General features: G+C 40.1%; 1 protein-coding gene across 6 annotated transcripts in view; it reads left to right on the plus strand.

The window, feature by feature from the left end:
- The window catches only part of LOC138744437 (pantothenate kinase 1-like), a 63,209-nt gene that overhangs the window by 34,378 nt on the left and 12,402 nt on the right, over positions 1-16,429 (plus strand). For 5 of the 6 annotated variants that reach the window (XM_069900605.1, XM_069900604.1, XM_069900608.1 and 2 more), the window contains 3 exons: positions 438-790; positions 2,129-2,382; positions 14,795-14,971. In XM_069900605.1, the coding sequence (XP_069756706.1) occupies positions 438-790; positions 2,129-2,382; positions 14,795-14,971 (784 nt within the window). The remainder of the gene's footprint in view (positions 1-437; positions 791-2,128; positions 2,383-14,794; positions 14,972-16,429) is intronic. The other variant, XM_069900606.1, reaches the window with a different exon arrangement.

Raw genomic sequence — 16,429 nt, forward strand, 5'->3', positions numbered from 1 at the left:
TCAAAACTATTTTAGTTGGAATCGTTCAACACATTTAATCCCTTTGCAAAAAACCCCATTTAATCCCATCCACTTGCATTTTCCATTGGCCCAATTTTCCAATGGTTGGTGGGGGTGGGGGGGGGGGGGGGTTGGAATACAGGTTCTCATTTAAGATTTGGAATTTTGATGGAATTTGTATGTCAACTGTTCATCACAGCACGCTAAACAACACTGAATGGCTAAAAGGAGTTAAACAAGAAAATCTGCGGATGTTGGGGCCAAGTGCTGGGAAACTCAGCAAGTCAAGCAACATCCATAGGAAGTATGTTTTGGACTTGGGCCCTATTGGATGCTGCATGACCTGCTGAGTTTCTTCAGCACCTCTGTGTATTGCATTGACTAGCTAACATACATCCACATTATGCTAATGCTGTCTTTTCTCCTCCTCCTCCTAGCGTTCCCTTGGTTTGGAATGGATATAGGAGGAACTCTTGTCAAACTTGTATATTTTGAACCAAAAGATATCACAGCTGAAGAAGAGCAGGAGGAGGTGGAGAATCTGAAGAGCATTCGGAAGTATCTGACCTCTAACGTAGCTTACGGAAATACTGGGATTCGTGATGTGCACCTGGAGCTGAAGAATTTGGTCATGTGTGGACGCAAAGGGAACTTGCATTTTATTCGCTTTCCAACACATTCCATGCCTAAATTCATTCAAATGGGTAGAGACAAAAATTTCTCTAGTTTACATACCACCATGTGTGCCACAGGAGGTGGGGCCTACAAATTTGAGGATGACTTCAGAAAGGTATGCAATGCAAAGTAACAATGCACCCATTTTCCCCCTTGCTGAACAATTAGATGGAAGGATTGTCCAACAAAAACCTTTTTCTGTTCCAGTGGAAAAAAATTTGATTTTTATCAAGTCAATCATCGGTCTTTGAGCCCATCTTTCCAGAATGCCTTTCCATAATTTTATTGCCATTGTGATTTAATGTTTTAGTCACAGTCTCAATGACATACTGAACTTATTTTTAATATTTTTTCCTTGTGTAAATTCCCATAGTTAAAATTCTATTTGTATGTAGTCCTAGATCTTTACGATCAGCTCTTTACACTCTCTTCATTTATGATATATTTGCTTAATTCTTCATGCTAATCTAGGTGAAATTATAAAGTCACAGATACAGGCCAAAAATGCGTGAGATAATGTACTTCCCTTGGAATACAAATTGGAACTGGATGTGAAAATCTGTATTGTTATTAAAGCCCTTGACTGCATCTCATCTCGCACCTCTGCTTGGACCCACTCTCCACCAGAAAGAGGATTGACTTCACCTTCCTTCCATTCCACAATCATTCCCTCTTGTAATTCTCTGGTCCACTCATCTATTCCTATCGATCACAAATTTCTTCTGACCCACCACCTCCCTCCTCTTTCCTACTTCTTATGGTACTTTCCCTTGCGACTGAAGGTGGTACAGCACTTGTCCTTTCACCTTTTAACTTCCCATAATTCAGGACCTAATCTGTCTTTCTAGGTGAAGCTGGGATGCATTTGCATTTCTCCCTGTCTAATAAACCGTATTTGGTATTCATGATACGTAATCTATAGGGGGTCCTGAGCTTCCAGTTACCAGTCTCTTTAATTCTCCGTCCACTCTCACTTTAACCCCGTCAGTCCATTGCCTCGTGTACTGCTACAGCGAGGCCCAATGCAACCTCACCTGTCTGGGCACACCGTAGTCTTCTGCAGCAATAGAATTCTACAACTTTGATTACTGTCTGTACCAGTTGTCCATCAATGTTATTGGATCGACGTGTTTTCTTTTCCCTTCCTTTACAAGTGGAGGATATACCTAGGCAGACACATCTTCCTACTGTGCATTTCACAACTGTAACATTATTTTGTCTGCTCTCGCTCTCCAACTGCTCCCATTTACTCATTGACCAGATAATCTTGCTTGCAGCTTATCCCGAAGTGGCTTCCTGCAACATAACTTGCTTCATTTGTCTCCATCCCAATTCTGCTGAAGCTTTCTCATCCCACAGATATGGCCTGATCTCAATGATTCCAGAATTTTCTGGTATTATTTAAAGAACTTGTGGTTGAGAATGGTAATCACACATTTTTACTTTTTTATAGATGGCTGATTTGCAGCTTCACAAACTGGATGAGTTGGACTGTTTAATCCAAGGTCTGTTGTATATTGATTCCATTGGGTACAATGGTCAGTCTGAGTGCTACTATTTTGAAAAACCTACTGACCTCGACCAGTGCCAGAAAAAGCCATATTGCTTGGATAACCCTTACCCAACGTTGCTGGTCAACATAGGTTCAGGAGTTAGTATCTTGGCTCTATATTCCAAAGACAATTACAAAAGGGTGACTGGAACCAGGTAAGCAAAAACTTCAGGCACTGATTAAACTGACTACATTGCTCTTTTGTGATGTACTAAAGTGGGGCCTTGTTCATTATTATTGTATTTAAAACTTAAAAATTAGGCTCTCTTTGACTTGTTCCTTTCCTGAATGGTGGCTAGCGTGGGAATGAATTGCCTTTATAACAATCACATGATACAAAAGGCCTTTTTACACAGAAAATCCACTTAATTGGCAACGGCCCATCTTTAAAGGCAGCTAGGGTTGTTCACACTGAACTAAGAAATTCTGGGTCATCCAATCTTTTACATAAGCAAGCTGACATCCCAGAGCAAAAGGAGGCGGGACCTGTAGCATTACAGCATTAACCCTTTTAGACAGAAGCTGTTGCAAAATGCATTGGCTCTGATACTACCTACCTTGGTGGTACTGTATCAGACGTGGGATGAAAATTACCCCTATCCCACCTTCGTTGCATTTATACAGGAAGGTGAAGTGGTGCAGTGAACTGAGATTCACTGGTAGTGTGTTGTGCCGATGGCTGGCTCCGCCCCCATCTGCTCACATATAAACCTGGTTTCCCGCCTAAACCCAGAACCCTTCTGAAGTCTACTGTGACACACTACCCATAGTTATAAGCTAATAAAAGCATTTATTCTCCCTCGAGTCGTGAGAGCTTTTATCCGCGCTATAAGTAGTTAAAAGGCAGATAATTCTTGACTTCTAACGGCCATATAAAGGGGGCCAACTCTAAAGTCTTTTACCAGAGCAAATTTTTACCATTTTGTTTCCCTGTGATCACTGGTCATTTGCATCTTGCAGGGAGTGCAGCTTTCTCCTGGTACATCAGCAAGACCCAGCATAACATAAGGATTTCTCCAGCTTAAGTCTCTGTCCTTATTCTGACGGAATGGCTTTGAAAACCTGTCAGTCATTTGCAAATAGTCAAAATCATTGAGGATTTTACACACCCACGCTCACGCGCTTACAAGAAAAATCAAATGAGAAGTACACCAACTAATGGAAATGCCTCGGTGAATTCCTGATCATACACAGTTTTATTGGATTTTTTTAGGCATACAACAGGGTAACAGGCCTTTCTGACCCATGAGCCCGAGCTGCCAAAATACCCCAATTAACCTAGAACCCCTGTACATTTTGAAAAGTGGGAGGAAAATGGAGTGCCAGAGGAAGCCAACACAGACACGGGGAGAACATGCAAACTCCTTACAGACGGGTCCAGATTTGAATCCAGGTCGCTGGCACTCCAATAGCATTGGACTAATTGCTACGCACACTGTGCCACCCATTCTGCAGGACTTTGAGTGGAAAGCATCCGGGAACCCCTCCAGTCTCCTGAACACTCGAGAAATCAACATCTCTGTTACTGTGTCTCTGAATGACTAACATTCCCAGCCTGTAGCTAAGTCTTCCTCTCCCTAGTCTTGAGGTAGCAAGGCCTAGGCAGCAGCATTGTTTCCTCACTGTGTTCTGTACTAGGAAACAAAATGAGAAGAGTTCATTTCTTTATTGTGTGATGTGTTTTTTGATGGTGATTTTTCAGAATCCTGCTCATTGGGTAGTTGGTTATTGTTGAATCCAATGACTGTTGAACCAGGATGCAGCCCACTTGAGAGCATCAAATGTTTCCTTTAAATCTGCATCTGAGCATAGAATTGAAGTAACCATTTTAATTGACTGGTTTGATGGCAAACAATTAAATGAGAAAGCGAAGAGATGCCTGTAAGGTAATTGGCCCATTGGAGTTAAAAACCTGTTTCAAATCTGGAACCAGCAGGTTTTGAAAGAAAAAAAACAAAGGTCCTTGATTTGAGCTGAGGTAATTCTATTTTTTTTCCTATGAAGTGCTCTGCAGATAGTCATAGTCGCATGGAGTTCTACACCACCGAAACATGCTCAATGCAGTGGAAGCTTGTCCCATTTGCCTGTGTTTGACCCATACCCCTCTAATCCTTTCCTATCCATGTACCTGTCCAAATGTTTTTTAATTGTTACAATTGTCCCTGCTTTACCACTTACTTTGGTAGTTCGTTCCAGATACCCACCACCCTCTGTGTGTTCATTGGGTCACTTTTAAATCTTCCCCCTTGAATCTTGAATTCACCTTGAATCTATTCCTTCTATTTTTGGATTCCCCTACTCTGGAAAACTGACTATGCCTATTCACTTCATCTATGTCCCTTCACAAATTTATTAACCTCTATCAGACAGATGTTCCATAAAGTAGCCTCCTCCTCTGCCTCATGTTTAAAGTTCCTGCCTATTCAGCCACTTGCATTTCAAGCCTACTCATCCTGGTAACATTCTCATTAATCTTCACCTTTTCCAGTTTAGTGATAATTTTTCGATAACTATGTAATCAATTCTTCAAGTGCAACCTCACCAATGTCTTGTGACGTCAATGCCCTGACTGTTGAAGGCAGGCGTGTCAGATGCCTCCTTCACCACTGTCTACCTGTGTCGCCACTTTCATTAAGCTATGAGCCTGTAGCCCCAAGTCTCTTTGTTCTGCACACAGCGCTCCCAGACCCATAACTGTGTAAGTCCTGATCTTGTTTAACCTACCAAAGTGCAACAGCTTGAACTTATCAGAATTAAAATTCCTTGGCTGACTTTCTCAGTTCACATAGATCATTTTGGAATCTTAGATAATCTTCTTTGAGAGTTGAAACAAGATGAGCTTTGATCTTATTTTTGGATACTTGCAAGTTATCTGTCAATAAAGTAATTGAATTTATGCTTGGCTTCTAATATAAATGTATGTTAAAAGAGAGAAGATAACATTGGTTTGTGTATGAAACCTCTCTTCAACAAGATGATCGCAAATCTTATCTGATCTCTGCTATACATTGCCAGATAATTCAAGAACTTTCCCTCAAGATGAAAAGAATTCTCCAGTTGCATTAACAGATTAGATTTCAGGTTTATTGTTAGAGTACGTACATCACATACAACCCTGAGATTATTTTTCCTGTGGGCACGGCAGAATTACCACCTATTGGTAGTACAAAAAAAAGCTATTCAACGTACACATGTAAATAAGCAATGTAAACAAACTGTGCAATACAGAGAGGGGAAAAAAATCAAAGTGCAAAAGTAAGAGTCCTTAAATGAGTCCCTGAATGAGATCATTGAAGAAAGTAGTCATATTCCACTTAATCCTTCCCACCTACCACTCCCCGACTCTGTCTTGGCGATCACCTCAGGCCCAGGTCCCGAAGACCCAGCATAAACTGCTGCTTAGCCACCTCCCTGCTTGCATCGTCTGAATTTATTTTAACCTCAGCTGCTCAATGGCACATTCAGCCAGCTTGCTTCTGATGAGAGTTTGTCTCCCTTACAAATGGCCTTTTTTGTTCTGAACCTTGTTAGGAGCCCAGAGGACCCCAAAACCCAGCAGCAATAGTTATTCACCAAGACAAATGGTTACTGAAACAAAAGTTACTTTTAATTATCTTTAAACATGAAAACAGAATCACACTTTAACTTAACTAACCCAACTTAACCCCCTTCTAATTCTAAGTGCACGTGTATGGAATGTGGGTGTAAGTTCAGAAAAGTTCTTTGGTTCACAATCCAATCTCACTTCTCCACTCCTCCAAGTTCACTGGTTGGAGGCAATTCTTATACTGTGCACAGAATTTAACATTTATAAAGTTCACCAGGCTTTTGTGCTTGAAAGGTAAATGGTTACTGCTCAGGAAGGTTTTCAGAGAGAGATTTGTTGCTTGTTGGACACCCACAACTGATTCCATTTTAATCAGCCACTTCAGTGTCTTACTAAAGAAACTTGCCCCCTCAGGGTTCTCCAGATGATAACCTCTTTCTTTCAGGTCACCACAGAGTTCCTTTTTGTTTCCCTTATTTCAAGTGAAACATTAAGCAGCCAGTCTTCTCCTCTTGCATGAACCACAAGAGCTTTGACCAGTGTGAACTAACCAGTCACAACCTATCTTCCAAATGGGGTTTTCCACAAGCTTGCCAGCTTGTTCTGTTCCAGTCCAATTGCTGCTGCTGACTGTAAAACTGCAGAACTGAATTTCTCCCCCTCTCTCCCCCTCTCTCTCCCTCTCTCTCCCTCTCTCTCCCTCTCTCTCCCTCTCTCTCCCTCTCTCTCCCTCTCTCTCCCTCTCTCTCCCTCTCTCTCCCTCTCTCTCCCTCTCTCTCCCTCTCTCTCCCTCTCTCTCCCTCTCTCTCCCTCTCTCTCCCTCTCTCTCCCTCTCTCTCCCTCTCTCTCCCTCTCTCTCCCTCTCTCTCCCTCTCTCTCCCTCTCTCTCCCTCTCTCTCCCTCTCTCTCCCTCTCTCTCCCTCTCTCTCCCTCTCTCTCCCTCTCTCTCCCTCTCTCTCCCTCTCTCTCCCTCTCTCTCCCTCTCTCTCCCTCTCTCCCTCTCTCTCTCTCTCTCTGAGAGAAAGCCTGTTCTACTCTCTCTGCTTGCAAAACCACATGACCCTCCTCGAACAGCAAATTCCACTGCAGACAGTCTGCAGCTCCGACAAGTTCTTCCATCTATTGCCTTTTTGTAAACAACAATCCATTGGTGAAGTTTCTTTGGCACTCTCCAAAGCTTCTGCAAAGGCTGTGGGACTGATATGTCTAGCATTAGCAGAGCTCCAGTATTTTAAATAAGATCTATTTTAAAGTGTTTGTATGTGACCTACGTTAGCAAATTTGCCACAATTTATCTCCCAAAAACATATCTATATTCTGTCACCACCTCACAGCAACTAGTGAACACAGCAATGTGGACATTTTAAAAGTATTCACTGTCTATTGATTAATTGGCATGTCGCACTTCAGGCTGCAGTTAGGTGCATTGTTACTGCGAGTGTCGCAGTGTGATTTTTGTGTTGGGTGAGAATTTTTTTTCTCCCATCTGTTCTTCATTCATGGTTATTTATCAGAAGAATTTCTGTGATGATTGCCATCAGTTTCAAGTGATTTTCCATTTTTCTATTCAGCTCTTGATGCAATCCAAAGAAATTGAACAAAAAAAAGTTAGAAAGAATTGACACCCGAGAAGAGATTTTAAGCAACTGAAGTCTTGAAATGCCTTACTTTCAATGGGCTACGATTTCACTCCACGAAACATAGGTGGGGTCACAAAGATAAACTGGGAATCTGGATGTATTGAGGTATTTGTATTTTTTCTGTGAGCCCCACATTAGTGTGGGTAGAGAATTAGATCGAGAAAGGATCAGGCCAAATTGACTTGCTGACTAATGGATGTCTGTTCCATGAGAGTGGCACATTCCATCAAGCAGAAAATTGTACCTTAATCTCAAATTGCGAGATGTGCAAGAAATTAGTTAACGAAGCATTTCCTCTGCACTTCATGACCCAGAGAAACCTCATGCTTTGTTATCAAATAAAGAGCTTGAGCACAAGTTTGCCTTAACTACTCCCAATATTGGAGTTTATTTTTTTTAAATTTTGTTTATCCCTCTATCACCTTGGAGATCCCAACACACTATGAACAATGACTTTATTTGGTGTTCTGTCAGCTAGTGGTCAAAATTTATCATCTGTAATTGACAGTCAAAATTGCCAAGAACGTGAATGAGGAACGACCATGTCTATGTCAACTACCTGCACATGATCTATATCAAAGATTCATTTTATTGTCACATAGTAATATATTTAAAATGTTATATACATGGCTGCAGGAAGCTAGTTTAGACCCAATAACACAGCTAAGGGTCATTGAATCTGCATTTGGTCTCACCTATGTAGACGATGCCACACACATCATATCTTCTCCTTGCCTGTTTTCATATTTTGATGATTTTTCAAATTTTCATGAACTTGCACTTCTAGTAATGATCACTGGATCGTGATCAACAGTAAATTCTGGACTGCTTCAGAGAGTATAGGGCATTTTGATAATCTTGGTCTTATTTTATCAGGGCTTAGTTGATGGTAACAAATGGAATCAAACCAATCTAACCCTCTAATCTAGGGGTCGATGTCCAAGGGGTCAAAAAATGGCAAGGGGGTCGATAATTTGGGGGGGGGGGGGGGGTCGATTGAACTTTTGGAGTCAAAAGAATTGTAGAACCCGAGGTCCCTGCTCCTGCCAGGGAGCCCAAGGTGACTTATTCGATGCGGATGGCACCACACCCAATGTTGAGAATGGAGTTGCCATCACGGATGCTGAAGACTTGGACACAACTCCATTTGGCATCTTCCCAGCCAGAAGCAAAGGTTTTTTTTTAAAAACTGTTATTGTAATCACTTGCACATGGTCTATAATCAAAGATTCATTTTATTGTCACATAGTAATATATTTAAAATGTTATATACATGGCTGCAGGAAGCTCGTTTAGACCCAAAAACACAGCTAAGGGTCATTGAATCTGCATTTGGTCTCACCTATGTAGACGATGCCACACACATCATATCTTTCACTTGAATTTACAGATTTGTTACTTGGCAATTGAGGTGTTGTAACAAAATTTGGGTTGCTGCTGGGAGGCCCGGAAATCATGCATATGGTATGCATTTTCCCTCGCTAATGCATGTGGAAATGGCAGGTCTATTTATTTATCTGTTTATTTGTTCATTTAATTATTTATGTATCTATTTATTTATCTTTCTATCTGTCTATTTATTTATGTGCATGCTTAGGGGTCTATGAGGGATCAAGGATCCCATGAAGTGGTCGATTATCTAAAACATTTGTTCTAATCCCTGCCTGATCAGATTCTTGCCAGTATCATATGTGTTTCTACTGCCTCCCCTGCTGGCACGTTCCAGGCACCAACCACTCCCTGTGCAAAACAAAAATTTCTCTAATATCTTGTTTTATGCTTATCCTCCCCTCAGCTTAAACCCTTCCTGCACAAAGCCATACTGACTTTTTCTAACATGTCCATGCTTTTCCAAATGCAAGTGTTTCGAGCCCAGAGGACTCCAAATCCCAGCAGCAATAGATATTCAGCAAGACAAATGGTTACTTAAACAAAAGTTGCTTTTAATTAACTTTAAACATGAAAATAGAATCACACTTTAACTTATCACTATTGACTTACTTAGCCTGTTTGACTCTCTCTGCTTGCAAACCACATGACCCTCTTAGAACAGCTCCAGACAATCTGCGGCTTCAACAAGATCTTGTGTCTGTAGCCTTTTTGTAAACAACAATCTATTAGTGAAGACTCCTGGGCATTCTCCAAAGCTCTTACAAAGACTGTTGGCCCCGACATGTCTAGCATGGGGCAAAGCTCCAGTATTTTAAATAAGATCTGTTTTAAAGTGTTTGTATGTGACCTACACTAAGAAACCTTTCCCAATTTATCTCCCAAAAACATACCTATATACTCTGTCACGAAAGTAAATCCTGTTTCCAGAAATCTTCAATAATTTTCCTATCATTGTTCCCCTTTAAAGTCATAACCCCTTTCAGGCTGCCAACCCTCATAGGATTGGTGCCAGCTGATCCCAGGTGGTCTCCCACCAAGAACTAACCAGGCCTGAACCTGCTTGGCTTCTGAGATTGGAAGAAATTGGACACTTTCAGGGTAGATCGAGAACTGAGAATCACATTTTCTCCCATCCCATAATCTCTTGGCAAAGGAGTAAATGTAGCAGATGAAATGTTGCATAACATTTTGTGATTCAATGCTGTGACATCATTATTGTTCCTGTTAATGGTTTGGTCACCAGAATTTGCAATGCAGTTACTTCCCATAACTTCACTGAATGCCCATAGTCACTCAGCATGGAAATCGGTCCTTCATCTCACCAAGCCCACATCAAACCCCAGATACCTTCTCCATTATTTCTGCTTTTCACTTTCTACACATTCCCATCAACCCTCCTCAGACACTGACTGCCATTTAGCTGCACATTAAAGATCATATACAGCGGCCAATTAACCTACCATCGCAAACCCAGAGGAAACAAATTACTTACAGGGAGAATGTGTAAACATAAAATGCCCGAGGCCAGGATTGAACACAGGTCACGGGCTGTGTGGCCTCTGAGCTCTGCTAATTACACAACCATTCATGCACGTGGAAAGTGTGCATCAATCATAATCCAACACACTTAATCACAAAATTGGAAGTAATGTAATTTGACAAGGAAATATTATTGAGTTGGACTGTGTAATTTGCTTTGGCAGAACAGATCCCAAAACTTTGTGCCAGTGGCTTATTCACCATTTTAATAGATTGAGATATAATAGTTGCTTAAATTTTGTATCAAGTGATTTCTAACATGAATGGATTCTCATCTGGTATTTGTGTATTTGATAATGTCAGTGTATCTAACAGATGGTTGGGGATAAATTGTGATCAGCATTTTTAAATGGATCCTTGGTTCTTTAGTGGGTAAGTTGTGAAAAGCTTGATCAGGCATCATTTAAAATACAAAGAAATTGGTGAACAGTTGAGAGTTCAACTGGAAATTTGCAGTGAAACAAACAGTATCAGAACAAATGGCAAACAAAGGCAGAAATGATGTGAAACATTTCTTTTCAGAGGTTTACAGGAATTTTTAAACAATTTTTATCTTAATTATGACTGTGTAAGTGGCTAAAATGACACCTTCAGTAATGTGACCTGCCATGTTTTCCCCATGTGCACCTTACCAAGCTCATAGCCCTTGTACTTGGGATATTGAATTTTCAAATATTAGTAGACATGCTAATATTGAATTGTTCGACCCTATAACTCACAAGACGTTGGCATTCACCTAAGGTAGCCAATTCATTTTACAAATAAATTACACGAAGTTCAGTGCAGGACTCATTTTTGGAGTGGCCTTGACTTATACTTGAAATGACTGCCATACTTAATTTTTATTTAATGAAAAGTGGAAACACCTAACAGTTTGAACAGTTAGAGAAACTGGTCATCTCCCTGGCAGATGTATATTTGAATGCAGTGTAAGGGTGTCCACTTCTTGCCCTTATTGAGTTGTTTGGAGAAGCTCTGGATTTAATCTGAACAACAGTCACATTATTTCCTTCATACTGACTAAGACTTTTCCCATCTATCCACACCTTTAAATACTTATCGGGATAACTATGGGATGGAGAATGGAGCTGTTCAGTAAGAAATGTCTTTTTAACAGTAGTAGAAATAGGTGAAAAGTGAACACCGGCTCCTCCTATTTTGTGATCCTTCTGGGATTTACTTTTGTATTTGAAAGAATGATAGGTTGCATTTATTTTGCACTTTATTATGTTGCGTATCGCTAGGGTTTTCAGTCAGTGGGTTACTTTCAGAGTGAAGCCAATGTTTGTGAATGGCAGGGAAATTAACAAATAACTGATACGTGCAGTGTTGGCAGTGCTCAAGGTAGAAGGTTAGGATCAAAGGTATTGATCAGAGGTTGCAAATGTTTATCCTATTTCTCCAACCAGATACAAAATCTCAGCATTTCTATTTGTATATTAACAAACAGTGCAAATTAGTTAAAGGGAAATTGGTGTGTAATTTCCCATCAAGTTGCTCAACTATTGAGAAACTTTTAGTTAGTGTTTTACATTCCATGCAAACACTGACCTTGGATAACTTTCAATCCACTCCTCCCTTTTCATAGTTAACTTTATCTTGAAGATCAGCCACTCTCTATTTCTTTCTAGTATCCAATCTCCCATGAACTGAGAGTAACTTGCCTTCAGCTGATGATTCCACTTGACTCTTCTCGTGTGGGTCAATAGAGAAAGATTTGAGGATAGATATTGTGTGCCTATTCTTTTGGAAGCAAGAATCTCAACATAAAGCCTTCGACAAACCCTGCCCAATCTTGAACCTCCATGCAAGAAAATACTCCTGATCCCATCCATTTCCATCTCTTTTATTGTCTTCCATCCATTTGTCTCCATGTGTTTTCCATGGGAGCTCTGGTTTCCTCCCACCGTTCAAAAATGTACCAGGGGTTGTAGGCCAATTGGGCAGCATGGGCTCATGGGCCGGAAGAGCCTGTTACCCGTGCTGTGTGTCTACATTTAAATTTAAAATTTGCCCAATTAAATTTTGAACCTTAACCTCATTTCTACTCGTCCTCCAACCCTGCATGTAAATTTCCTGGACTGTCATCTCACACTGTAAATATCATACCTTTATTTTCCCAGAACTCTTCCCTCGGCTCCAAGTTTTTTTGAACATAAAAAATCCTCCTTTGTGGTTCACTTCATGATTTATCACCTTCTTTGTTTCTGTTTTTCCCCTGACCTCCACTTAATTGCTGGGTACTTAAAAAAAAAAGAAAAAAAAATCACTTTCCCAATCTTCAATATATTCAGTGATTATATGCATCTACAATGAATAGAGAAAGTCAGGGATTGACCACCCTCTGAATAAAGCAATTTCAGTCTGAGACAGACAATGGTCCTGAGACTATGGCCCTTGAACTGTCATCCAGCTACAGGAAACAACCTCTTCCATGTATAATTAGTGGGTGTTTTTGGCTTGGATGTATCATGCTACATGAATAGCAATTGACTACCAAAGGCCAATTTTACACTCAGGAGGATGGCTTAGTATGAATCAGACCTGGGATTCACAGTTAATGTTTGGGCCACCGCAGAAATGAAGCAAAGACATATGTCAATTTATTACTTGGCAGCACTGATTCCAATCATCCTGACAAGAGTTGAAAAATATATTTTTTTAAAATTATATTATTTTAACTTGGTTGTCACATTTACATTGTCAATGACGAGAACAATTCCTTCGAACAGTTGGTTGGAAAACTTTGAGAGATATTTGGTTCGAATTGGGTGAAAACCTTTTATCCATCACTAGTGACAGGAGAAATGTGGAATTGTACCACGTTTGTTGCATCACATTCTTTCACTAAATTTTTAATTGTTATCTCGAAGATGAGACATTCTATTAATCATAGGCCAATAAACATAAAGTATTAGTTGTTGACTGACATTTCTCTGGGATCAGTGGTTAAATATTTGGATTGTCTTTCTCATTCACGATTCGAGTAGGAAAATGAACTATTTTTCTAATTAGTTTTGAATTCACATGACGTCTCAGCAAATAAATTTGGAACCATTTTTCTTCTTTACCCTAATCTGTTCAAAATCAGCTGAATTTATTTTTCAAAGATCAAGTTTTCTTTAATGCTTAAATGGTTTCAAATATTGTACTCAAAATAGGCCTCTTGGGGATAGCTTGCTCTATCTTAGCTGTCCTTGGGAAGTAATGGTGGGTCACTACTTTGAATCATTGCACCCCATGTAGTGAATATGCCTCTAATCCCTTTACTGCTGGGCAGTAATTTCAAAATGTAGTCACAGTTGTAATACATGAAATAAGCAGCTGATTTATGCCATGCTAATATTCAAAATATAATGATTTTTGTTTTAAGTGATGCTTTCCAAATAACCCATTGGTGTTCTGTTCTTTTGAAATTATCTATGTCCACATGGAGAAACTGATGGGACCTCAGTTGGTTTTCTTACCTGAAAATGCAGTAGTCCCACTGTACTGCACTACAGTGTAACTCTTCCATTTGTGCACGTGTATCTGGAATGGGGCTGATCAGCAACCTGACTTGGGAAAAATGACAAAATCAAACAGGAACCTTTTGTTCAAGCAAAGCTTAATTTGACTGCTATAGGAGGTTACAAAGTTAGGTTTGATGCCATAAACAAGGACAATTTTTAAAAAAAATTAAAACTTTGTAGATGACCAGGATCTTTTGCAGTTTTGTGCAATACCTTTGGCAGGAAAGAAATTTTTTCGGGGTATCTCAGATAATTTTTGACCAGCCATTCTTGTAAGGAATGTTATTGCAATACAGGGTTTGGATAGCCATCTCCTACCTTCCCATTGCAGCTCATTTACAATTGTACCTCTCAAATTAAAATCACATAGGAAAAAGGCGCAACTAGTTCCGATGGAATTGGTCTTGCAATGAATAAAAGTCTGCAGGCAGATGGGAGGAAAAATGGGCAAATGTCAATCAGTATTGTTACCAGCTACTGAATAGTCTTGTAAATGTTTGTTGGTTAAATGATTGTAAAATCATGTAATTCATTGATTAAGTGTAAGAACTATTGGATGAAGTGGGAACCTCAGAGCTATTTGAGATGTATGAGAATCCTTAAATGCATAAGTTATCAAACCACTTTTCTACATTTGCAAATCTAAACAATTTGCACTTCATGTTTAGTTGAAATTCATTGAAAACCGGGTTTATTTTGCCATTCAGGACAGTGCAAGACCTAATAGCTTGCTCAGTGATTATTTTTTTTTTTTACTGTGATCAGGACTAAGGAATCCTGATTTAGAATACAGGCAAATTTTTTGTCAAACCAGAAATAGACTCCACTCAACACAAGCAAACCAAACAAAATATCCGGGAAGACAAATGCAGCCAGACTAAATGACTTTTATTTGCATTTACTTCACTATAAACATTTCTTTTTCTTCTGCCCACAGCCTCGGTGGAGGAACTTTCCTTGGCCTATGTTGTCTGCTTACTGGATGTGAGACCTTTGAAGAAGCTTTAGACATGGCAGCAAAAGGAGACAGTACCAATGTAGATAAATTAGTTAAAGATATCTATGGCGGAGATTATGAACGATTTGGCCTTCTGGGATGTGCAGTAGCTTCCAGGTAATTTTGTATTGAGCTGCCTTCAGTTAAGGGTTTGGTTGGAGATGATGCAGTCCTTTTGAGACATATGGGAATCAGTATGAAGCATAGGTTGTTCAATTGCCTTTGGCTTGAGATTCATGGAAAGATTGGTGTTACATTAATGAGTATGTTTAAGTTCTTGGGAGTCATGATCTCGGAGGCAATGGCATTGTGAAGAAAGCACCTCAGCGCCTCTACTTCCTTGGGAGTTGGTGAAGGTTTGGTATGACACCAGAAACATTGGCAAATTTCTACAGAGGTGCGGTGGAGTGTGCTGACCGGCTACATCATGGTCTGGCAGGGGATACCAATACCTCTGAGTGTAAAGCCCTCCAAAAGGTAGCGGACACATCCCAGGACATCATAGGCAAAACCCTCCCCGCTATTGAGAACATCTACAGGGGCCGCTGCCATCGGAGAGCAGCAGCAATCATCAAAGACCCTCACCATCCAGCACATGCTCTGTTCTCGCTTGTGCCATCAGGAAAGAGGAATAGGTTCCACAAGACCCACACCACCTGGTTTCTGAATAGCTGCTACCCCTCCACCATCAGACTCCTCAATTAGAAACTCAATCAGGGACTCATTTAAGGACTTTTGTGCATTTTCTTGATTTTCTTTACATTCTCTCTATTGCACAGTCAGTTTGTTTACATTTGTTATCTGTATAGTTTTTTTAATTTGGTTTTTTTCCACAACTAATGACTGGTAATTCGACCTCACCCACAGAAAAAAGAATCTCAGAGTTGTATGTGATGTCATGTATGTACTCTGACAATAAATCTGAATATGTTTAGTGATGGGGTACAGTCTGTGTAAACACTATGAAGCCAAAATGAAAATCCTCTCCACTGTACATTGGTCTTGTTGCAAAGAATGGAAGCTGTAGTGGTCCTGTGCACCACTCCTCTGCTTTTGAAAATATACTTAGTTCTACTGGACTTTGATTTGAATCTGTTTGGAATGTTATTGGGTTTCACTAAGGTCACAGAAGGCAGGCTTTGAGTATATTGGAATGAACCTATATTCATCTTTTTTTCCTATTTTCCCCCTTATGTGGTTGAAATTTCCTAATTGGGATTGAGAAACCTAGCCATCTGGTGCTTGGCAAATAGATTTCAGATTTATTGTCAGAGTATATACATGGCATCACATACAACCCTGAGATTCTTTATCCTGCAGGCAAGGCAGAATCACCAAATGCAGTGCAAAAAACTGTACCTAACGTGCATGTAAACAAATAAAGAATTTTAACTGGATAACAAATGTAAACAAATCAACTGTGCAATATAGAGATAATTTTAAAAAATCAATGAAGAGAACAAGTGAGAGTCCTTAAATTAGTTCCTGATTGATTGAATTTGTTGTTGGGGTGTCTGATGGTGGGGAGGAAGCAGCTGTTCCTGAACCTGGGGGGTGTGAGTTGTGACACCCAAA

This window comes from Narcine bancroftii, chromosome 10, assembly GCF_036971445.1.
Source record: "Narcine bancroftii isolate sNarBan1 chromosome 10, sNarBan1.hap1, whole genome shotgun sequence".
NCBI lineage: Eukaryota > Metazoa > Chordata > Chondrichthyes > Torpediniformes > Narcinidae > Narcine > Narcine bancroftii.